We start from the raw sequence: 24249 nt of genomic DNA, 5'->3' as shown, positions 1-24249 counted from the left end.
AAATCAATTAAGATTAAAAAGATTTATTTCTAGCTGCTTATTATTAAAGCACCTTCCAAATATTGCAATTAAATATTCCTACGTTTGATATTTTTAAAGTGACTGAAGTGCACAGGAAAATTATCACCGAAGAAAAAGTAGCCATCTCTGAAAAGGAGGAGGCTCCACGAAAAAGAGGTACATTGCCTTTTCAAACTATGCAATAGATGCTTGTCTGTTATTAATGTCTTGTATCTAGAATAGTTTAGTTCCATTACATAAAATGTAGATTCTGGTGTATGCTTTTGTTTCCTTATTTAACTTACAAAAATGTCAGGTCTCTGTGCTTGTACTTTTGTTGCCTGATTGTTTTTACTGTTTGTGTGTAATTCAAATCTCCTAAAAGTAAAAAATCTCTTTAAAGTGCCAGAAGTTCCCAAGAAAGCTGTGCCGGAAGAGAAAGTGCCCGTTCCGGTCCACAAAAAAGTGGTGGCTCCCCCAGCTAAAGGTAAATCAGCTCTTTTCTGGTGATACAGGAGGCTGCCAAATATCAGAAATCAGTGGGAACCAGAAGGCCTTGAACCTGGGAATGGTTTAATTAAAATAAAACAAACAGTTTATACTAATTTGGTTATAAATTAAAAGGAATTTCGGTTTCTGCCCTGCAAAAAATTTAGAAAATTATGTAAAACAGCTGATCCCCTGCATTTCTTGTGTATTCAAAACTGTTATTAATTGCAATCATTGTTTTGGGTGCACACTAATTTTGATAAATTGAGCATCATTCATATGCAGAAGCTCACTGTGTCTTCTCTTTAAAAAAGTGTCAATGACTTTTCACATCATCAGCATTTTTATTTCAAAGATGCCTTTGTGTCCTTAACTTCTTTCATTTTCTTTTGGGCTTAAAAAACTCTTTTATCTTTTTTCGGTGTGTGAAATTTTGTAGTTAAATTACATGTACTGGAAGGTGCCAGCAACACTGAACAATTAAATTCTAGAGCCCTTAATGTGTCATGTAAATATCTTTTAGTCATTCTTTTTTATGTGCATATGTCTCTTTCTGTTTTTCTTTTCATGCTTTTATTAATATCATTGCTGTTACTAAAACAGCACAATAATTTAAAATGTCTGAAATTCATAAGGAGCTTACCATGAAGAAAAATATCTGGTATTATTCTTCAGAAAATATATATTCCACAAGCCAAATGCATATCCTGTTGTCTTTGTGAACTTAAATTCTTGTTTGCTTGTTGTTTGGTTTCAAGTCCATGTCTATTTTTAAACACACAAGCTTACGTTGTAAATGTGCATTTATTTTGTACTTGTTCATCCATAATTCTTTAACATGAGCATAAATTAACAGAGAGCATCTGAATTTTGCAATTTAGTATTCTTACAATTATTATTTTTAAAGTACCAGAAGTTCCAAAGACAGTTATCACAGAAGAAAGAGTGTCCATTGCTGTTCCAAAAAGAAAAGCAGCTCCACCAGCAAAAGGTACCCACATCCATAGAATAAATTATAAAAGAAATAATTGCCTGGCTCTTGGTCCTCCAGTCTGACTACTATATTGCCACAGTAACTTCTCTTGAATTCTGACATTCCACCAAAATCCTAGGAACCTTAAGGGATACAGTGGCAGCCGTAGGGGTGCATTTCCCTCAATTTTATCTGGTGTCAGAGGTGGCAGGAAAGCAATTAAAATGTCATATTTCTGTAACAACCACATTGAATGGATAGGGAATGTATAACCTCTACCCCAAATATTGTTTCAGAGGAACAATACTAAAACTAGACTCTATCTTTAATGTACCAACAGTGGAAGAGCATTGGGCTTTGTCAGAGGAAATGTCCATCTCTCTTCACACAGAGGAGGAGGTTTCATACACAGGTATGAACTAAACTAAAAGAGTTTCAGGCCTGAATGAAATCTTTTAGTTTTGCCACCATTTTTTTAAATCTATTTTGTTTTGCAAGCAAAACTCAGGATTTCAAGATGAGTGTAGATTAAAAGTTTGTATTACACCTGGGGCAGGCCAATGTTTTTCCTGAAAGTGAAGCCCTTTGAATTTCTCTGCTCTCAAGAGGCTTAAATCTTCCATCCTGAGATTCCTGACTTCTTTTGTTTTCCTGGGGGAAGCTTTGGCCATGTCTACACTACCAGGATAATTTGACCTAAGTTATGCTACTCCAGCTATGTCAATAACGTACCTGGAGTCAACATCACTTAGGTCAGCTTACCCGGGTGTCTACACCACACTGCATCAACAGGAGATCCTCTCCCGTCGACTTACCTTACTCTTCTTGGTGAGCTGGAGTACTGGAGTCGACCAGAGAGTGCTCTGCTGTCAATTTAGTGGGTCTTCACTAGATTCACTAAATTAATCCCCACTACATCGATTGCAGCAGTGTCGATCCCCAGTAAGCATAGACGTGGCCTCGGTTATTTAATTAGCTCCTCTCTTGGATGCAACCAGTGTGCTGCCTGTCTTTCTCTGCCCTCTGAGGGGAAACTTCCTGGCCAACTCCCTACTAAATACGCAAGTGCTTTCCTCTTCTGTGCTGTCTGTCCTCCTTTCTGCCTCTCCTATGGGAAGCCAGCACATCCGGAAGTAGTGATACAGGAAAGGCTCCTCTGGCCCTTCCTCTGCTGCCCTGTGAGTACTTGAACTCACTCTGGGGCTGAGAGAACCCAGAGTGCTCCAAGCTATTGAGAAACCCCATTGTTGAGCACTCTGGGTGTTTCAGCCCTGGGTGAATTAAGAGGCTTGTAGAGCCACAGCAGTGAGACTTGGCCTCAGTGCAGCAGTATAACTGGTAGGATGGACAGGACACCTGCACTTGGAGCTGTGAGAAGGGGAGAACTGCAGGAGAGGCTCCTTGCTGGCCTCCCAAATAACAGGATGGGGGAGAAGACCAGCCTGCAGTTCGGAGAAAAGCCTGTGAAGGAAGAGTGAGCCAGCTGTCCCCAAAGGGAGAGGAGGTCAAGGTCTGCAGGCCTCCCCGAGAAGGCAAGTAGAAGTGCAGCAAGTGGGACAGAGCTTTCTTGGGCAGCAGAGTCTCCTGGCTGGGGCAATTTGGGCCAAATGTGGCTGGTTTTGTAATCAAACCAATGAAAGTTGCCAGGCTCAATCAATTTCATCTTGAGTTTATGGGTTCAGACTTACCTGAATTTACCTGAACTTACCTGACACTTAAGATTAAAGTTTGAGGCACTGAAAATTTATGCACCAGCCCTGCCAGAAAGTTACAAAGATACTAGGCATATTTCACACAGCCCTAAAAAGAACACTTGTTACCAGAAGTGGGAGTTTCTCAGGCTGTGGCTTCAGGCATCTAAAAAAAGCATCCACTTGCTTGAACTAGACCCTCACAGCAAATTGCTGCGACAAGCAAAGATTAGGTTGTTCTTTGCAGAATGCAGGTAGAAATACTTAGACCTATTACTGCCAAGTAGATTCCATCTACCAAGAAGAAAATTCCCAACTTCTTTGCTATTTCAGAGATCCTAAAAGGTCATCCAAATGCCAGGGCACACTGTAGTTTTTCCTGGATGACTTCACACACTAATAACCAGCAATTTCAGAGTCAGAAGGAAAAAAATACCCAGTACTGTTTCAAAAAGAGAAGAAACTCCACCAACAAAGTGTGCACTCTCTCCTGGATGAATCTGCAAAACTGAACATAATTTACATAATAAGCTTTTTGGAGTCTTTTCAGTTAAAATCTTGTCATTTTCTACATGTGGACATGAGTTACTTCTAATTTACTGCAAGCACAAGATCACTGTCTACTTCCATCTGTGCAAGTGGCTTGTTTGTACCCTCTCTCCCATCTTACACAAGGACGATGAGGTTGGAACGTTTATCTGTTCTGTACAAATTCTTTGTTTCAAGCGGCTGTCAGAGGGCTCTTGCTGGATTTTACTGGAGAAGCTCAAAGAGAGCCACAGAGGCATATTTGTGTGAAGGACCCTGCTCTCCTCATATGGAAGGAGACAGTCACTGAGGTCACATAGGGGCTGAATTTTCTCAGGATTTGATTGGATTTTGTACCAGAGCTCTGACCTGGAATGTGTATAAATGCACTGTTGGCAGAAGTGGGTACAGCAAAGAGCATCTGCTCATATGTATTTGTTGAGACATGATATGTCTTTTTTGTTGTTGTATAAAACTATGGTTTAATGTTTCCATTGTCAGGCTGCACAGTTGCCTTGGCGATATGTGAGCCATGTTTATGTTAGATACCCTTTTTTATATATCTTTCTTCTTGCCTCTAGTGTTTGTGCTTCTTGCCTCTAGTGTTTGTGTTTTTTGAAGTTTTTAAATGTAAATATTCTGTATCGTTAAAGTGGCTGATGTTCCTGAGAAAGTAGTCATAGAAGAAAAATTACCGATTTCTATTACTAAAAAAGTGAAGAGGCCACCAGCTAAAGGTACATTGGATATAGCATTAGATACTGTAGTATAGTTCTGTAGTATTAAAACATATGTTCTTTGCATGTCAGTGTTGTAAATGTGCCGTGAATTCTGCCTTGTATTTTTACTGAACATTCTTGATTTGATTTAGTTCTTACATTACAATGCTTCATAGCTTTATAGTTCTGTTCATGAGTATTTTTGTGATGGCTTTTAAAATTCTTTAAATTGATATCTTTTCAAAGTGCCTGAAGAACGTAAGACAGTTGTCCAAAAAGAAAAAATATATGTTGAAGTTCCCCAATATGAAGAGGAAGAAGAAGAGGTCACCCACTATGAAGAAGAGGTCACCCACTATGAGGAGGAAGAGGAAGTTACCCACTATGAAGAGGAAGTCACCCACTATGAGGAGGAGGATGTTACCCAATATGAAGAGGAAGTTCCTCAATACGAGGAAGAGGAGGAGGAGGAAGTTCCCCAGTATGAAGAAGAGGCTCCCCCACCAGTGAAAGGTATAATGAAATTTTGGGATAAAATCAGAATAGAACTCTTCTGTTTTGCAAATATGATTTTCTTTTAATTACTCCAGTACATTATTTTTCCTTTGTTATGATAATTAATTATTGGTGTGTGTTTCAAAGTGTGTTGCATGTTTGAATGCTTACTGTTCATTAAAATTTTTTGTAACTATAATCAGTGTTCCATGTTGTAAATAAGCAATTGGCAGCATAAGGAGTCTGTGTAATCAGATAAGGCAATGAACGTTCCAGTCAGTTTTATCTCATGCTGGTTTGGGGCCTTATCTTGTTATCAGTCCATATTTTAAATTCCCGTTGACTTAGTGCAAGTCCACAATCACAAGAAAAGGCATTTGTATCCTGATGATGGGTAGCCTAAGTGGCGAAAAGCACCTAAGTGATTTAGGAACACAAATCCTATTGACTTTCACTTTGGCATTTTGGAAAATCCTAAATCATCTGTGGGATTTTTTTAACATCACAGAAGCCAGAAATGGAAAGGGCTGATTAGATTATCCAGTCCATCTCTCAGAGTGTTTAAATATTTTCATAGGGAGAACAGTTGGTGAGGATGCTTGGAAGTCTCCATCACCCTCACATATTAATCTCCACTGACAGGGTAATCAGGTCATAACTTCTCAACAAAACATTGTATTGTAAGAATATACCTATTTGTTGATTCTGAAACCGTTCACAGAAAATGTTAGGCTTCCACTAATCTCCCAATCCTAATATTAAAAAAAAAAGTTTCAAACTGTCCTGTTTTGACACTTTCAAAACAAAAATTTTCAATGTTTGGTTTGAAACAACTTTTTAAAAGATGTTAGTTAATTTATACTAAAAATTTTATTTTAAAAGGTTGAAATTGACATTAAACATTGTAATCAACTTAATCCATCTGTTTAAAATGGTTGGTTCATCAACATTTTTGAGATTTCAACATTTTGCCCTAATTTGAGGACGGGAAATTTTTCAAACTCTCAACATTTCTCATAGGACAGAAAAACCTTTCCCCATCCAACTCTATGTCCAGCACCTTACATCATAACACAAAGACAAAGGGTAAAATCCAGAACTGCCTGAGTGATTTAGGAGAAATCCGAATTTCAAAAGGAAGTTAAGGACTTATCAAAATTCTTGTTTTATATTTTACCAATAGTGGCTCCACCCTAAAGGTGAATTTAGGGTTTACTTTGATCAGCTAATACATATCAAAACTACACTTTGAATTGTCTACACAAGGATTTCAACACATTAGTAAACACATTTTACAAATATGCCTTTTTCCTTGTGAAAACTAGGTCAGCCTATGCTCTCTGAAAATAAATATATGGTTTGTCTAGATTAGGAAAAAAGACTGAGGTTACTTAATATCTACCTTGACCATCTAAACGAAGCTAAAAGTTGCTGCTTGCCTTTACTCATGAAAAAATTGTTATGTTGGAGTTAACTTCCCTTTTATTTTGACCTCTTTTCCTAATCTAGACCAAGCCAATGGGATTATTCTCTTGCTTAAAGTTAAGCATGTGTGAAAATCAATGTATGACAAGGCCAGTTACCCTACCCAGGGAGGTGGTCAGTGATTTCTTCCAGTCTACCAAGTATCCCATCATTCAATTTGTATTGAGGTTTCAGGGTTGTTGAATACAATTTTTTTAAAGAAACTCTTTGGGTGAAATCTTTGCTCCAAAGAGAAAACTGTCACTGACCTTCAATAGCGCCAGAATTTTATCCTTTGTCGTTGAAGAAAATGGTCTTGGTACATTCTGCTGTTCACCATTAAATTTGTAGATGCTTCTAATTAGCTAAGAGTTCCAGTTTGTGAGCAAGGTAGTTGATAAAATCCTATGTTTTCTTGTCATGTAGAGAGTACTAGCAATATACTCAAAATTTCTGAAAAAAGAATGGAACCTTTAATATATATTCTAAATCTGGCCATTCAGCATCTTAAATTTAATGTATTAAGTGCCTAATAAGTGTAAGAAAGTAGTCTCAGGAAAAAAATACTAGTACCAGGAAAAGAAGAATCACAACTGAAAGATACTTGATATAGTAATTGGCGCTAAATTTTTCATCAATTTTTTAAATTTTGACCAAAAATTGATTTTTTCCCCAAATTTCCTCATTACCACCGCCATTTCTGACCAGCTGTAATAACCTAGTTTTAAGGGCCAGACCATGTGGTCTTTACAGACTTGGATAAGGCAAAACCACATTGACATTAAGATAAATTTGCCTTGCCAGATCAATGGCTGAGTAAGAACTGCAGGATTTGGCTCATTACAAATAAACACATCCCTTTATTGTGCTGTTTCCTGTCTTTTTAATATTAAATTGATGTTGAGTGTTACCTGTTTGTGCTGGAGTAACTTTCTTGCATTACAATTGAGTTCTTGTACTTTATGTTCCTGTTGTTTTGTAAGTAAATTCCTAAAACAAAAATGGTATTTTTAAAGTGCCTGAGGTGCCTAAGAGACCTATCCCAGAGGAAAAAGTACCTGTTCCCAAGAGAAAAGAAGCTCCTCCAGTGAAAGGTACATCACCTCTTCTCTGAAGTTATCAAACTTTGTTTAATATTTAATTAACTTTACTACTTCTTGTATATTTGCTGCGTAGTTGTAGCCATGTTGGTCCTAGGATATTAGAGATATGGGGTGGGTGAGGTAATATCCTTTATTTGACCAACTTCTGTTGGTGAAAGAGACAAGCTTTTTTGCTTACACAGAACTCTTCTTCAAGTCTGGAAAAGGTACTCAGTGTGTCACAGCTAAATATAAGGTAGAACATAAGGAGTTGAGCATAAGGAGTTAACACATGTTGGAGGAGACCATTCAAGGTGATATGAGCAATTAGCATCTCTGGAGTTGTAGGACAAAGGAGGGTTAGCGGGTTACAAATTGTTGTAATGAGCCATAAATCCAGTGTCTTAATTGAGTCCATGATTTTTAGTATCTAGTAAAGTTATGAATTTAATCTCCCAAGCTCATGAAGATATGAAGTGATTTGAAAAGTGTTTGCCCAGGAGTGATAGGGTGTTTTTGTTGTATGTTTGATATAAACATTTATTATCTTGTTCTTCGGGAGGCATATCTTCATTTGAAATCTTTGTGAGCATGTCTTTTTGCTTTTCTGTTTGGAATGGCATGTGGGAGGTATTCTCAACCAAAATCATGTTTTAAAGTGCCAGAGGTGCCACAGAAACCTGTGCCAGAAGAAAAAGTGCCTGTTCCCGTGCCCGAAAGAAAGGAAGCTCCACCAGCCAAAGGTACAACCGTGTGTGATTCAATGTGTGCATCCTGATCTTTCACCCTTCACTCGCCTTTTCATCATTCAGGGCATCATGAGGAGAAACATATTTCTGTTCTTGCGAATTGTTATTCTGTGGTCTTATGCTTCATGTCACTGTTCTGTATCTTATGGTTCAAAAGTGAAATTCTCAATGTACAATAATATCTTTAAAGTGCCTGAGGTGCCCAAGAAAGCTGTCCCAGAAGAGGAAGTGCCCATTCCAGTGCCTAAAAAAGTGGAGGCTCCGCCAGCTAAAGGTACATCAGTTTGCGACGCATCCACGCAATTCTGTCATTGCTTGCTCACATATGGAACATTACAAGTAAGGGGGTCTGATCCTGTTCCAAAAGAACTCAATAGCAAAACCGCTCATTGATTTCACTGGGTTCAGGATCAAGCCCCACACTGTGAATGTTTCTTATAATGCAGCGTTTAGAAAACTGGTTTTTGCTTTACACATTTGTACCTTATGTTTTAAGTTGTCTTTCTATTTTGGAGCCGTGGAAAGGATAACAATTATTCATAAATCAAAATAATATTTCTTAAAGTGCCTGCTGTCCCGAAAAAAGCTGTTCCCGAAGAGAAAGTTCCTGTTGCTGGGCCTAAAAAAACAGAACCCATCCCTGCACCTAAAAAACCAGAACCTCCACCACCTAAAGGTATATCACCTTCAAATTGAGAGTAATTATACATATTCAAAGTGTGTGTGTGTGTGTGTATACACTTACTGTTTACATGTGTATATATGTGTGTGTGCATGGGTTTGTATAATATACAGCTTTTTGTTCCATTGAATCTTTCACACCCAGATAAATTTGTGTAATTCCCTTCTTATGTGTTGTTTTAAGTGTTTGCTATCTTCTGTTTTCTGTTTCTGATGTTGTACAAAAATTAAATTTGTTCAAACAAAATATCTTTAAAGTGCCTGAGGTGCCCAAGAAAGCTGTCCCAGAAGAGAAAGTACCTGTTGCTGTTCCTAAAGTAAAGAAAGCTCCGCCAGCTAAAGGTACATCATTTTGGGGTATATGGAAGTGAGTGTTCTGTCATTTGGACGTTGACATTTCAGTGGAATTTGGTTGTGGCGATCACAATTTAGATCCTCATTTCCATACCCCAGTGTTCATTATTAAGGAATAGTAGGGCTCAGACAGGGCTTGATCCTGCAGCATTGAAATCAATGGGAGCTTTGGCACTGACTTCAATGGGCTCAGAATCAGACCTTTAATGATTAACTGGTTTCCAATTATAATGATCTGCCAAGAACAAAACTAAGAGGCTTTTTGTATGCTAATCAAAGCAGCAGTGTCCTGCACATAGTGTTTGTGTGGCATAAAGTGTCTTTTAAACAAAATGTCTGGTAGAATTCTCTTTGATTTTCCCTTGGGCAAGGATGTGGTATGATCTGTGCCCTGAAGAATCTCCGATACTTAGCCTGAGAGATTTGAAGTACATTCTAATATCTCACAGCATGCACTGCTAAATCTACTACAGAAAAAGGTACAAACACATCTGCCTGGGTAACAAGAACTCAAATCCTAACTGTGTAGAAACAGAAATGAAGGCAACTGAGTACAGACAGCACCCGATGATGCTGAACTTTATGCCCATTCAGCAGAGTGGTTTACAACTGAACTAGAAAGCAAACACACTGGTAGCTCTTAGTATGCAAAATAAGATGCCAAAGGGGTTTCTATGTACTCCCTTTTTGTAATATGTGAATATGTGTTGCAAATAGTGTTTGATTGGTAATTATGTGTCGTAGATAACCATCAGCGGGAAAGTTGCCCAAGCTGATCCTTACATCCCAATTCCACTGTAACGTTACCATGAAATACACATACAGAATAATCTTTATATCAGTGGTTATTGTTGTGCAAGTTTGTGTCCTTGTGTTTTATGTTGTGTTTTTCTTTCTGATGTTGCTTGAAAATGAAATTCTTAAAATGAAATAATATCTTTAAAGTGCCCGAGGTGCCAAAGAAACCTGTCCCAGAAGAAAAAATATCTGTAGACATTCCTAAAAAAATGGAGCCTCCACCAGCGAAAGGTACATGAATTAATTGCAAGGCGAATAAACAGTGTTATTATTCCCTTACATTTTCAATAACCGCACTAACATCCAATCTGAGGCTGAGCCTGAATCCACTGAAGTTTTGAAATTGACTTCACTGGGAGTAGGCCTTACAAGATACAGTTATAATTTTGTCCTATGCATTTGTATTCTTTTGTCTGTGTTGCCCTTCTGTTTCTGATGTATACAATTTCTCAAATTGCTAACATAAGATAACATCTGCAAAGTGTTTGAGTTGCCTGAAAAATCTGTCCCTGTAGAGAAAGTGTCTGTTGTTTGTAACCTGATTCCAGCTTAAAAACACTTACAGTATGTTCTTTAGTTCAGTTCTTGCTTTCACTGTGTCCTGGCATTTTATGTCCTCTTTCTTTTTCTGATGTTGCTTGAAAATGAAATTTTAAAAATCAAATGTCTTTTAAAGTGCAAGAAGTGCCTAAGAAACCTGTCCCTGAAGAGAAAGTACCTGTTCCTAAAAAGGTTGAGGCTCCAACAGTTAAAGGTACAATAGTTTAATAATGAAAATATGAACACTGACACTAATTAATGTGAATTGTTCAACTTCTTAGTACAAAGCATTTTAATATATGTGCCTTGTGTTACTTCTGTGTTTTGATATTTGTTTGTGGGTTTATATTTCTGTTGTCTGTAAATTTATGTACTTGGACGTTGGTTTTGATATTGTGTAACAAAAATACTAAAACCAGGTAATGTCTTTAAAGTGCCTAAGGTGTCTAAGAAAGTTATTCCTGAAGAGAAGATACCTGTTGCTCCTCCTAAAAAAGTGGAGCCTCCAGCTGTGAAAGGTACATGCATTCTTGACAGCTATCATATATGTTAAAATAGTTGATCTTATTCTTTCTAACACCAGCGTTTTCTGACTGTTCTGTCAAATTTCTGTGTATTCTTGTCTCAAAGATTAATTGTTGCACTATAAAATCGTGAGACTGTGTTTTGTATTGCTTTCTTATTTGTATTGCTTTGTTAAACCATTTAAAATCCCTAAAAGAAAGCCATATCTTTAAAGTCCCTGAGGTACGTAAGAGATCTGTTCCTGAAGAAAAAGTGCCAGCTGCTGTTCCTAAACCAAAGGAAGTTCCTCCAGCCAAAGGTAGAGACATGCCTTACTGAATTTCTTCAAAATATCTATTCCTCTTACTTGTTCCTAAAATATTTTGGAATGTGATCACTTTTCATAGAATCTCTCTTCCTTTTTATAAAAACTTCTTGCTGTTGTATTTATAAGATGTAGTTTTCTGTTGACTCTTTTTGTCTTACTCTGTACAAGTCATTTCCAATACTTTAAAGGTAGTAACAGTAATAATACTATCTTCCAAGTTCCTGAGGTACCTAAGAAACCCACCCGGGAAGAGAGAGTGCCTGTTCCTGCTGCTCCCCCTGTTCCTGCAGTAAAGGAGTATGAATATGAGTATGAGGAGTATGAGAAGTATGAGACCTATGAGGCTATAGAAGAGTTTGAGGTTCCAGAGCATGAAGAGATTGAGTATGAGGAGGTTCCAGAGCCTGAAGAAATCTATGAGGAGGTTCCGGAGCCTGAAGAGATCTATGAGGAGGTTCTGGAGCCTGAAGAGATTGAGGAGTATGAGGAGGTTCCAGAGCCTGAAGAGGTCTATGAGAAATATGAGGAGGTGCAGGTGATTGAAGAGGTCTATGAGAAGCATGAGGAGGTTAAGAAGGCTGAAGAGATCTATGAGGAGGCTTATGAGGTCACACCAGCTATAGGTACACCAGCTCATGATTTTTTCATTCTTAACTATGTGTGTCAAGTTTCCCCCTCATGCTCAGTCCTCCTTTCAGTGCTCAAGTCTGTGTTTTTCCTGTCTTCAGTCCTCCTTTCTGCGTCTGTAATTGATGGTGATAATCAACTTGAGAACCATTTCCCCTCCCTCAGAAAACCTATTTGGGGGTAGGATGAGAAGACTCCCACTGATCCTTCAAAAGCAAAGACAACTTTGTTTCACTGTAACTAGAGCAATTTTCACATTGCATAAATGGCAGCCTTCTGATGCAATTCAACTATGGTCTACATCCAGTATAATTATGGGTGGCAGCATTATTTCCTTTTAAGAAACATTTTGCCCCATGATAATTTTCAACAACAGAGCAGTTAAAACTTAGTTAGGACCTTTCTTCCCATCATTATAATTTAAAATTCTCCATACCAGGCAGATGGTGCTTTGACAATGATCATTCCCCATCCTGCTGAAAAAGGATCTTCCTCAGCTTTCAGTTGCTTACATAACTTTGAGCACAGTAATTGTTCTCGTCTATCTTTGTGTGTGTGATAAGTTCTACAAATATGTGATCTTTGCTCTTCATGTCTTATATTGATCCTATTTCTTTGCAAGTAACTTAAAAACTCCCTAATAAAATGTCTTTAAAGTGCCTGAAGTGCCTAAGAGAGCTGTGCCAGAAGAAAAAGTACCTGTTGCTGTTCCTAAAAAAGAAGCTCCGCCAGCTAAAGGTACATCAGCTACTGGATACATTTAAAACTGAAGCCCTCTATCTCCCCAGAATCTCAGCTTCCAGTAATGAAGGTCCTTCCTATTATTTGACCATTAAGACTGGAGTTTTTATTTGCCAATTGAGTAACAATTAGGATTAAGATACCAAATCAACAATATTTCTTTTAAAACACAAAGCCCTGCATCTCCTTTCTCAAAAGGCAATTTTCCTCTGGATCCTTGTATGACATATAAGGAATGGAATTACTTTTATTTATTTATTGAGATTTATAAACATAACCTATTGAAAATGGTAGGGAATTTATTGAAACAAGGGTCCACTCAGCTATTTCTTGCCGATGAATAACCTCCAATCTGATAAGCCTCTTTTTTCCCCTCCCGTCTTCATGTCAAATGAATGAACAGTTTCTACCCATATCTTCAAAAACAGTGATGATCTTTCTCAACTATAGCTATAATTCTAGGGGGGAAACCTGGCCCCATTGAAGTCAATGGGAACAGGATTTCACTTCTATTCTGTTCCCTATATCATGCTTTACTAATACAGTAGAAGGTCATGGATAGTACTGCCATTGGCAGGGTAGCATACTTTCTGCTGTAGACCAGAGCTCTATATTGTTCTCACTATAGGGCCGTATTTGTACAAAACACCCTCTGTGCCAAATCTGCTAGTCTTTATTCATACAAATTATCCTATTGAAGTCAGTGAGAGGCATTTTTGGATAAGGATTTAGGGCTTGAATCCAGCTTTCATTGAAGTCACTGAGAGTCTCTCAATTAACTTTAATGGGGCCAAATTGAGGCCAAAACTAAGAGTGTAGGATTTGCCTCCTAAAGTTGAATGGGAGTTTTGCTTGCATATAAATAGGAGGGTACAACTTCTTAGTTCATGCAATATTTCATAATCTATCTAAAAGGACTATTTAAAAGTCCATCCCAATTTGAAATTAATTCAATAAGGAGTTGGTCATGTGTATTGAAAGGAGATTGAACACCAAGAATCAGGAAGCAGAAGCATGGCCAGCCAGGTCACAAGTTAATAAATGTGATGTAGGATGCTCTGTGCTCATGTTCTTTTAATTTCTATGATTTTTCTGTTGAATTAAAGTTTTATGTTTGGTTTCTTGTGTCACCTTTATTCTTAAATAATATAAATATTTCAAAATTCCTAAAAGAAAGCAATGTCTTTAAAGTTCCTGCACTGCGTAAGAAACCAGTCCCAGAAGAAAAAGTACCTGTCGTTGTTCCTAAAAAAGAAGTGGCTCCCCCAGTTAAAGGTATATCTATTCTTTGTTGTCATTAGAGAACAATGAACTCTTACTTAAGTCTTTGATCTTCCATTGTTTGTTGCGTAAGACAGAAATATACTTTGTCTCAGTGATTCTTTGTTTGTCCTAATTAAGTATGATCCTGTGTCTCACGTAGCTTTTCTGTTCGTAATGATTTATGAAGTTGTATATGTAAGATTCCTAAAAAAATGCTATATCTTTAAAGTGCCTGAAGTACATAAGAGAGCTGTACAGGAAGAGAAAGTAACTGTGGCTGTTCCTAAAAGGAAGGAGCCTCCACCAGCTAAAGGTACATGAAAACTATAGTTAACAGACCTATTGTTCTCTCATATCTTCATTAGCATGAATGTCCTGCAAGAAGCATTTAATTCTCGCTTGTTTTACAAGCGTGTCTTTCTGGGTTTTGTTCTTCTTTTTTCTGACTTCCTCTAAGTAACTTTAAAAGTTCTAAAAGTTAAAAAATGTCTTTAAAGTGCCTGCTGTACCCAAGAGAGCTGTCCCTGAAGAAAAACTACCCACTCCTACTCCTGAAATACAAGTTCCACCAATGAAAGGTAGAGGAACCTTTGACTGGAATTTTATGGAAAGACTTCATCTTTATCTCACTCCTAACTAACATCCTTTAAAGTGCAATTCATGTTCTTTGTGATATAGCCAAGGTCCCTAGTATCCTGCAGCACCTTAGATTCTGTAATGAGGAGTAAGAAATTCTGAGTCAAAACACTTCACTTACATGACGCAAGTGAACTGGAAAGTAACTGAACTTTACTCTCTTAAAATTAAGGGGGAAGGGGTCCCCAACTTTTTAGTGCTAGAAGTATATTAGGCCCCCAACTTTTTAGTTCTAGAAATATATAAGTGAATTTTGTTTAAGTTGAAAATGTTAGAGAATAACTTATACACAATATTTGTAAAGAAGGCATTTCAATATTTATTTAAAACTGGTTGTGCCACAGATATCAAGGTGAAATAATTCAAGGTAGTCCCTTGTATCTTGGGAAGAAAGGAGGGCAAATGGAAAAGAGTGAATGGAATCTATTCCATATGGGACCGCACAAAATGAAAGCAAATATTTTAAAAATCTTCAAGTCATTTAAATCTGTGGTATTAATTCTGTAATTGAATAATATCAGTTCCTACAGAACTGCAGCGTACTGGAGACTTTGGCAGTACTTTTTTTATTAGTTATTCTTTGTTGTCTTTGTTTATGTTGGGTTTTTATTTCAAAATTATTTGCAAATAATTTTGAGAGTTTTAAAAGAAAGCTAATATCTTTAAAGTGCCTGAGGTTCCTGAAAGAGTTGTCCCTGAAGAAAAAGTACCTACTGTTATTCCTAGAAAAGAGGAAGCTCCTCCATATGAAGGTACATCAACTCTTCACTAAAGTTATAAAGCAATGAAATACAGAGAATTAGTCAATCAGCTTCATAGTGCAGTCTATTTTCAATATAATCAGAAGGACATTGTCAAATTTAAATTTAAAGAAAAATGATTTACAATTATTTTCAATACATCCCCATCACCACTCTTGAGTCTCTATGCCGTTTTGTTTCCAATCATATTTTTCTATTTTTAAAATCTTCTTCTCTGCCATGTTACTTTCTGGGAAAGACCCACAAAGAAATAGGCTCAGGTTCTGATTCAGGAAAGCATTTATGCAATTTTTAACTTTGATGGGACTTGAGTAGGTGCAGCTTAAATGCTGTCTTGAGTAGTGCTCTGTGCTTTATTGGGCATAACTGAATACACAGGAGAAACTGTGAAATTGACTATACAAGAGTGCTGTCCAATATAAAAACTAAAATAACTGGAAAAGCAGAGGAATATATATATACCCTATAACCTTATATACACACACACACACACACAAACACACACTCACACACTCTTTTTTTAGTAATCTTAATTGGTATTGCAGCAACAGTAGGTAAAAAAAAATTCAGATAGAAGTGTGCCATTTAAATTGACGATGTCTCCTTAATTTATGCATGTGTTCAGAGAATTATGTTGCTTTACAAGTCTGTACGTTTGCATTATAAATTGTCTTTCTAATCTTTGTTTTGCAAATATTTTTGAAACGTCTAAAATGAACTAATATCTTTAAAGAGCCTGAAGTTTATGAAGACATTCTCCCTGAAGAAAAAGTTCCTGTTGCTCCTACAAAACAGGAAGTTCCACCAACTAAAGGTATATCACATCTTCAAGCAATTCATAAAGCAAAGAGCTCCAGTACATTTGTTACTCATCCTCATGATACGTATCAGGTTTCATGCAAATAATTCATGTGTTCGTTCTAACTTCTCCTTGATTGTCTTGTCCGTCTGTGTCTTCCATTGCCCTTCTGTTCTTTACATTTTGTATTTTATAAATTCTTAAAAGAAACTAATATCTTTAAAGTGCCTGCAGTGCCAAAGAAAGCTGTTCAGCAAAAGAAAATACCTGCTGCCATACCTAAAGAAGAAGCTCCACCAATTACAGGTACATGAGCTCAGACTGAAATTTTAATGAAAGAAAAGATATCTTCACCATATTCTGTTTTAGCCTCTTTTAAAGTTGATTTAATGTTCAGTGTGAGATATCCCAGGCCCCAGTTTACTGCACTGGCTTAGAGGTAGACTCTATAGTGATACAATTCTGAGGTACAAGCTACTGCAACAAGTTCATTCTCTGGTATAATTGATTTTTGCCGCAAACCCTTATGCTTTGTATGAATGAGTAATACAGGGTCAGACCTAAAAAAACAAATTCTGTAATCGTAACATATTTGAAAGTGGGTGCATAACTGGTTGGAAAACTGTTCCTAGAGAGTAGTTATCAGTATTCACAGTCAAGCTGGAAGGGCATATTGAGTGGTATCCTAGGATCTGTGCTGGGTCCGACTCTATTCAATACCTTCATCAATGACTTGAATAATGGCAGAGAGAGTAAGTACACTTATAAAGTTTGAGGACGATACCAAGCTGTAAGGGGTTCCAAGTGCTTTGGAGGATAGAACTATAATTCAAAATGATGTGGACAAACTGGAGAGATGGTCTGGAAAAAAAAAGGATGAAATTCAATAAGGACAAATGCAAAGTACTCCACTTAGGAAGGAACAATCAGTTGCACACATACAAAATGGGAAATGAATGCCTAGGAAGGAGGACTGCGGAAAGGGATCTGGGGGTTATAGAGCATGACAAGCTAAATATGAGTCAACAATGTAACACGGCTGTAAAAAAAAAAGTGAACATCATTCTGGTATGTATTAGCAGGAGTGTTGTAAGCAAAACACAAGAAGTAATTCTTCTGCTCTACTCCACACTGATTAGACCTCAGTTGGAGTATTGTGTCCAATTCTGGGCACCACATTTCAGGAAGGATGTGGATAAATTGGAGAAAGTCCAGAGAAGAGCAACAAAAATGATTAAAGGTCTAGAAAACATGACCTATGAGGAAAGATTGAAAAAACTGGGTTTGTTTAGTCTGGAGAAGAGAAGACTGAGAGGAGACATGATAACAGTTTTCAAGTACATAAAAGATTGTGACAAGGAGGAGGGAGAAAAATTGTTCCCCTTAATGTCAGAGGACAGGACAAGAAGCAATTGGCTTACATTGCAGCAAGGGCAGTTTAGGTTGGACATTAGGAAAAACTTCCTAACTGTCAGGGTGATTAAGCACTGGAATAAATCGCCTAGGGAGGTTGTGGAATCTATCACTGGAGTTTTTTAAGAGCAGGTTAGACAAACACCTCTCAGGGATGGTCTAGATAATATTTAGTCCTGCCATGAGTGCAGAGGACTGGACTAGATGACCTCTCGAGGTCCCCTCCTGTCCTATGGTTCTATGATTCTGCAACAATAAAATTCCAGTATTACAGAATGCTAGGAACCTTGGATAATATTGTGTTTTGTTAGTATTGTTTTTGTTCATAGTTTGTAGTTTGTGTTTGGCTTTTGTCTAAGGATTTTGTAAGAATTTTGAATTGTCTAAAGGAAAACTAATATCTTTAAGTGCCTGAGGTTCCTGAAAGAACTGTCCCCCAAGAAAAAGTACCTAGAGTTGTCCCAAGGAAAGGAGAAGCTCTGCCAGCTGAGGGTACATCAACTCTTCATTGGAATTATAAAGCAGTGAATTCCAGAAAATTTGAGTCACTATTCTTCATAGTTTAATATCATTCATTTAGGTTTTTGTTCTATTAACTTTTTGTTATTTTATAAAAGCTGTGTATTTTGTTTCTTAATTCTCTATATAGATATTTTTAAAATTCCTAAACAAACTAATATCTTTAAAGTGCCTGAGATGCCAAAGAAAGCTGTCCCCAAAAAGAAAGTACATATTGCTGCACCCAGAGAAGAAGCTCCACCTTTTAAAGGTACATGAACCTTTGACTGGAATTTCAAGGACAGAAAAATCTCTTCATTTATTGTTTTCTAACCTCTTTTAATGTGTAATTAATGTTCTGTCTGATATAAACCCTGCTGTGGCCATTGCACTAGTAGCTCCTTTTTGGGGGGAGGGGGAAGGGTTTTTTCCCTCACCACCATGTTGGCTGTGGTGGAGGGAGGTTTTTTTGCCTTTTCCACAGCGGGTGTCAATGAGGACCTTTTCTGGTGAGGAGAAAAAGTGGTAGGCTATATGTCACCACTTATTTTGTAAGTGTGGGGCAGATGTCCAGTGCAGGTACTCCATAGGGAAGGCATCCAGTAACCAAATAAATGGCCTGGTAAAGGACTTAAAAGGAGGTGCTGGATAAAGGATCAGAAAGGGGGAGGGGAGTTGGGGACTCCTATGATTGGTATGGCAGGGAGCCAAGCCCTCTTTCTTATAGGCCACCTTAACCCTCCTACAAGGGAGGGTGGATGGTAAGGTGCAAGGCATGGGTTGGCTGGGGGACCTGGATGGAAAATAAGCCCCAGGTAGTTATTTGGAATAAACATGGATTTACCTGCACTGTTCCCTTTATCTGCCAGGTAGTCCCAGAAATCTATATAGTAAAGTATAGTACAGTATAGTAAAGCCTGATTTAATCCATATCAGGTGTCTCCTGTCCTTCTTTTGGTATAGCCAGACAGTAGACTTTGTTTCATGGGGTAACCTACTGGCAATTGGCCTACTTCTGCAAAGCAGTAGAGAGCAGCTTTGTGAATCCCACTGCAAGATAGGGCCTTACATTTGTTGTTTGTCATGTTGTCTTTTTGTTCTAAGATGTTGTAAGTAATTATGAAACTTCTAAAAGAAAACTAATATCTTTAAAGTACCTGAGGTTTATGAGGAAATTCCCCCAGAAGAAAAAGTTTCTGCTGCTATTCCTAGAAAAGAGGAATCTCCACCAGCCAAAGGTACATCACCTCTTCAAGGAATTTACAAAGGAATGAATTCCAGAAAAATACAATTATTAATGCACATGGTTTAATTCATGTTCAATATGTTCAGTCATTGTGTTGGTTCTAATTGCTCCTTGCTTGTTTTACCAGTTTGTCTCTTTGTTTTATGTTGCATCTCTGTTCCTTATATGTTATAAATTCTTAAAACCACCTAATATCTTTAAAGTGCCTGAGGTGTCTAAGAAAGATGTCCCAGAAGAAAAAGTGCAAATTGCTGTGCCTAAAAAACCAGAACCCCTTGCTGTGCCTAAAAAACCAGAACCTCCACCAGCCAAAGGTATATGTTAACTGATAAAATTGCAGTTTTTATAAAGAGTCTTGTTTTGCTGAGAAAAAAAAATCTTCTTTGTCTAGGACTTTATTCATAAATTGTAATCATTTGGTAATTTGTAAATTCTGTGTGTCAAACTGTCGTCAGGATTTGGCATCATTCATGTTATGTATGTCCCTTTCTTATGTTTCTTTACTATTCTTAATTGTTTGCATATGTCTTTGGAATTTCTAAATTCCTAAATTAAAATAAATGAATATCTTTAAAGTGCCTGAGGTGCCCAAGAAAGCTGTCCCAGAAGAGAAAGTACCTGTTGCTGTACCAAAAAAGCCAGAAGCTCCACTAGCTAAAGGTATAAAGCATCATAAATGAAATCATGAAGAAAAATAACCTTTTCTTTTTCTCCTGTAATCATTATTTTTTCCTGAAGTTTGTCCTGTCCTGTTCTTTCTTTTTTTTCTCATCATATAGTCATTAAAGTCTTTTCATTTGCCAGTTTCTTGTCCCCTAGATATGCAAGCATAACTCCCATTCCCAAGACATAAAAAAGGATGTCAGACAACTGGCTGAAAAAGAAAGGGATGAAATTGTATTAAATACCATAAACAATAAAAAATAAGCTAAGCCCACACACAGGCAATCCTTACAGTGCAAATACTCCCACCAAATGAATATCACAGCTACTGGGGCTTAAATAGGGAAACTGAGTCACAAGTCAGTTTAGGCTTAATCAATTTTTTTCCTTTATTTGTACAATTTTAGATAGAATTATTGTCACTTATAGTGTCTGAACATATGTTTATGCCAGACAATAACAGACAAGACAGAATTAGTAGTGGCCCAAGTTACCACATTCCGGAGCACTAGGAAGTTCTTCCCCTTCCATCATGGTTGTCACCTCCGCTGATCTCCTGGTCTCGTCATTCATTCCTGTTTTTCAGTTTCTGGTCCAGTGTTTCTCCAATTTCAGGCTTGTTCTCTTGAGTTTTTTTTATACATTTCCACATTCCAGATTATTTAACCTTTATCCAATTGGCTTTTACCACATAAACCCTTTATTTTTTTATGTAAATCATAGGTTACGCATGCCCAAGCTTCAATTACCCAACTTCTGCATTTTTTCTGCTGGTTTTGTAATTTCTAGGTCATGTGGTTCTGTGTCACCCTGTTCCTAGCCTTACCAGAAGAAGGATGTTTTTATTTATCATTACATGTTTGTGTACCTCTGATTTATATCTTCCAACAAAACATATTATTTATTGTGCCAGCAATAATATCATTTTAAACAAATCAGAAATTCTATGTAAAATAGTAATTGGCAAAACCCCATTTATGACAAGCAAGGTGTTGTGCTAAGTGTTTGTCATCTTATCTATACTCATTCACTATCCTTAATTACAAATCATTCTAATATAGCAAATAAATCTTTTAATCTTACCATTTAACAATTCTTCATTTTTATTTTTCAGTATCATGTCAGAACATGTATGTTATCGTCCCCTGAACTTAATCTATTAAGTCGGGGGAGTTATGGAAAACACAATGATTCTTTAATGTCAGCATTTCTTATCTTTTTTTAAACATGTATTTTCAAAGGCCTTTTTCATCTAGAGTCCGGTTTTGTTTGTGACTCATAACTCAAAAACTTCATTACAAATTTTCCTGTGTTGTATTTCAAGGGGTGCCTCAATTTTACGGATTTGCTATTTAGTTGTTTTTAATGGTACCCCAACAACAGTCATTGTAAATACCTTCACAAGGTCCATCAAATCCATCCACAACCAGCAGATCATAATATTGCAAAGTTCCCATTTGATAATGCTCACATTGATATTAGTGAATATTTGGTTATTGATTTGCATGGGAGCAACAGAAGACCCTTGGGCCAGTTGCTATGATTCCTCCAGTCAATTGAGAGTCTCTGGAGTTGCCAATTTGGATGGTGTGCCACGAACTGGCTAACTAAGAACAACTGAAGTTCCTGTGAATAGCTCTGGCAACCAGGCCTTGGCGAGTAAGAATGATGGGCCAATGAAAATTTTGTGATGAAAACATCTCTTTGTAATTTGTACAGAATGTTTGTGTTAACAACTGGTATTTATATTTAGCATCTTTAATGTTCTTTCATGTCCACTTGTTTTTTGTTACTTTTCTGTTCACAATATTTTATATGTATCTTTGGAATTCGTAAAAGTAAAAGACACTAATATCTTTAAAGTGCCTGAGGTGCCCAAGAAAGCTGTCCCAGAAGAGAAAATACCAGTTGCTAAAAAGCCAGAACCTCCACCAGCTAAAGGTACATATTAACAGTGGGGATGTTATAAAGAAAAAATATCTTCTTCTCTTGGAAATTAATGGTTGCTGGGTTTTTTTTTTCTTTCTCATTTAAAGATTTCTTAAATAGAAGTAACACGCTGCATATGTGTATAACAAATCACTCTTTGACACTGCTAATGTTCCTGATATGCTTTTATGATTGCTCTTTTTGTTCTTAATAATTTGCATACCCTGGAAATTTTGAAATGTAACAGAAAGTAATGCTGTTTCTTTAAAGTGCCTGAGATGCCCAAGGAAGTCCCAAAAGAGAAAGTACCCATTGCTGTGCCTAAAAAACCAGAAGCTCCGCCAGCCAAAGGTACATCTCATCACAGCTAAAACAACAGGGGGTGGGGAAGAAAATGACCTTTGCCATGTTCTTGCAAATGTTATATGTTAAGTAAGCATCACCATGCCTTATTTATTTTTTATTGTGAGAAACCTATTCATTTGAGGGCTCTAATCTCTTTGTTGTTTAAAAAAACCTCTCATCAGTGTTAATGGTTGTTAAGGATATTTGCTGAACAAAATAGGCAAGAGGGTGGAACTTGAGGCATTAGAAACATTAGAAGTTTCCAGGAAGACTCTGACGACTGTCTCTGAAATTCTGATGTCAAGTAGAGGGTCAGATCAAAAGAGGATTTAAAGAATCTCAAGGCACATGCTGAATGACCGAGGCCCAAGTGGCTTCAGTCGGGGTAGGATGAGGCCCACAATGTGTGGATGGAAAGAAGTTGTGGAGATAAGAAATGTTAGGGGGAAAGGGCAGATATGTGGAATGGACAATGTCAGCCATAGCCAAATGGCAATCTAAAATGACAGAATAATTTAACCAAGAAAGAGAAGAAAATCCAGCAAGTACTGAAGAGTACAGGGTATAACAGTGAAAAATGCTTATATTAGTGGAAGGGAGGATAATGCCAATAAATGTGTGTCAAACTGATGGCTTCGTTGATGATCTCCATAATTTGTGTTTTCTTCTTAGTTTTAACATTTTATATGTATCTGTAAAATTCCTTATAATAACCAAAACAAATATTCTTTCTTTAAAGTGCCTGAGGTGCCCAAGAAAGCTGTCCCCGAAGAGAAAAAAGTACCAGTTGCTGTGCCTAAAAAACCAGAAGCTCCACCAGCTAAAGGTACACATTGTCAATGATAAAATCATGGAAAGAATTTATCTTGTTCCTTCTGTTGTAACTTTTTAAATATTAATTTTGAGCCATCTTTTTCCCCACTGTAATCTGCAATTTTCTACCTTTTGTTTTGGGGGAATTCTCATCTCCTCTTTATACTTAAATCATTCTCATTCAACAGTGGAGTAAAGTAGTGTAACATGTACTATGTGTACTGTAAGATCAGACTTTTAAGCCAGGCATCATTGATGCTGTTTCGTGTTTTTATTGCAGCTTTTCTGTTCTTAACTCTTTGTATGTATACTTGACATTCTTAACAGAAAAATAAATTAATATTTTTAAAGTGCCTGAGGTACCAAAGAAAGTGGTTCCAGAGGAGAAAATACCAGTTGCAGTGCCTAAAAAACCAGAACCTCCACCAGCTAAAGGTACTGTCATTATGGGAAGAAAAAAAAACAATAGCAGGAAATCATAGTCTTTTTCTTCTGAACATTATTTAAAGACAACAGCAAAGACCTTTCTCTGGTCTCTTGCTGTTGGCTGAGATTTGTAAAACCTACTTATTACATGTAAGTGAGACAAACTGATTGTGGAATATGGTAGGTTCTTTAACATTGTTGAGCTCTCTGTGTTTTATGTTTTTCTGTTCTTAATACTTTGAACGTATTTGTGAAATTTCTCATAGTGAAAGGTATTAATATTAATATTTTAAAGTGCCTGAGGTGCCAAAGAAAGTTGTTATTGAAGACAAAGTACCAGTTGAAGAGCCTGAGAAACCGGAACCTCCACCAGCTAAAGGTACATGTCATCACTGATGAAATCATAAATAATCTTTCTTATTTTCTGGAGTACTGTTTGAACATACAGTTCTCTTTCTGCTATGAGATATGTAAATTGTTCTTGTTGTGTAAGCTGTGGTATGTGTTGGGGGTGGGAATAGAAAGAGGATGAAATTCAGCCACGCACAGAGCTCCAGAAGAAGACCAATGCACAGGGGAAATTTCATGGAGGAAATGAAAGAGAAATTGATGCTTAGATCTGACATCATCGATGTTTTTGATGTCCCTGAGTTTTATGTTTCCTTAATGTTCTTAAAATTTCAAACATATCTTT

The 24249-nt window shown here is 37.1% G+C and overlaps 1 protein-coding gene across 1 annotated transcript in view; it reads left to right on the top strand.

The window, feature by feature from the left end:
- The window catches only part of TTN (titin), a 311267-nt gene that overhangs the window by 158440 nt on the left and 128578 nt on the right, over positions 1-24249 (top strand). Inside the window, exons 150-178 of the mRNA XM_075117654.1 lie at positions 100-177; positions 404-487; positions 4335-4418; positions 4647-4913; positions 7376-7453; positions 8101-8184; positions 8381-8464; positions 8756-8866; positions 9130-9213; positions 10171-10254; positions 10700-10777; positions 10983-11081; positions 11285-11386; positions 11584-12018; positions 12680-12760; positions 13937-14038; positions 14256-14339; positions 15331-15414; positions 16157-16237; positions 16430-16528; positions 18285-18404; positions 19288-19371; positions 19583-19693; positions 19956-20039; positions 21906-21983; positions 22242-22322; positions 23056-23142; positions 23481-23564; positions 23851-23934. Of these exons, the coding sequence (XP_074973755.1) occupies positions 100-177; positions 404-487; positions 4335-4418; positions 4647-4913; positions 7376-7453; positions 8101-8184; positions 8381-8464; positions 8756-8866; positions 9130-9213; positions 10171-10254; positions 10700-10777; positions 10983-11081; positions 11285-11386; positions 11584-12018; positions 12680-12760; positions 13937-14038; positions 14256-14339; positions 15331-15414; positions 16157-16237; positions 16430-16528; positions 18285-18404; positions 19288-19371; positions 19583-19693; positions 19956-20039; positions 21906-21983; positions 22242-22322; positions 23056-23142; positions 23481-23564; positions 23851-23934 (3096 nt within the window). The remainder of the gene's footprint in view (positions 1-99; positions 178-403; positions 488-4334; positions 4419-4646; positions 4914-7375; positions 7454-8100; positions 8185-8380; positions 8465-8755; positions 8867-9129; positions 9214-10170; positions 10255-10699; positions 10778-10982; positions 11082-11284; positions 11387-11583; positions 12019-12679; positions 12761-13936; positions 14039-14255; positions 14340-15330; positions 15415-16156; positions 16238-16429; positions 16529-18284; positions 18405-19287; positions 19372-19582; positions 19694-19955; positions 20040-21905; positions 21984-22241; positions 22323-23055; positions 23143-23480; positions 23565-23850; positions 23935-24249) is intronic.

Source organism: Caretta caretta, chromosome 11, assembly GCF_965140235.1.
Source record: "Caretta caretta isolate rCarCar2 chromosome 11, rCarCar1.hap1, whole genome shotgun sequence".
Lineage (NCBI taxonomy): Eukaryota > Metazoa > Chordata > Testudines > Cheloniidae > Caretta > Caretta caretta.
This window is presented reverse-complemented; position numbering and strand designations above follow the sequence as displayed.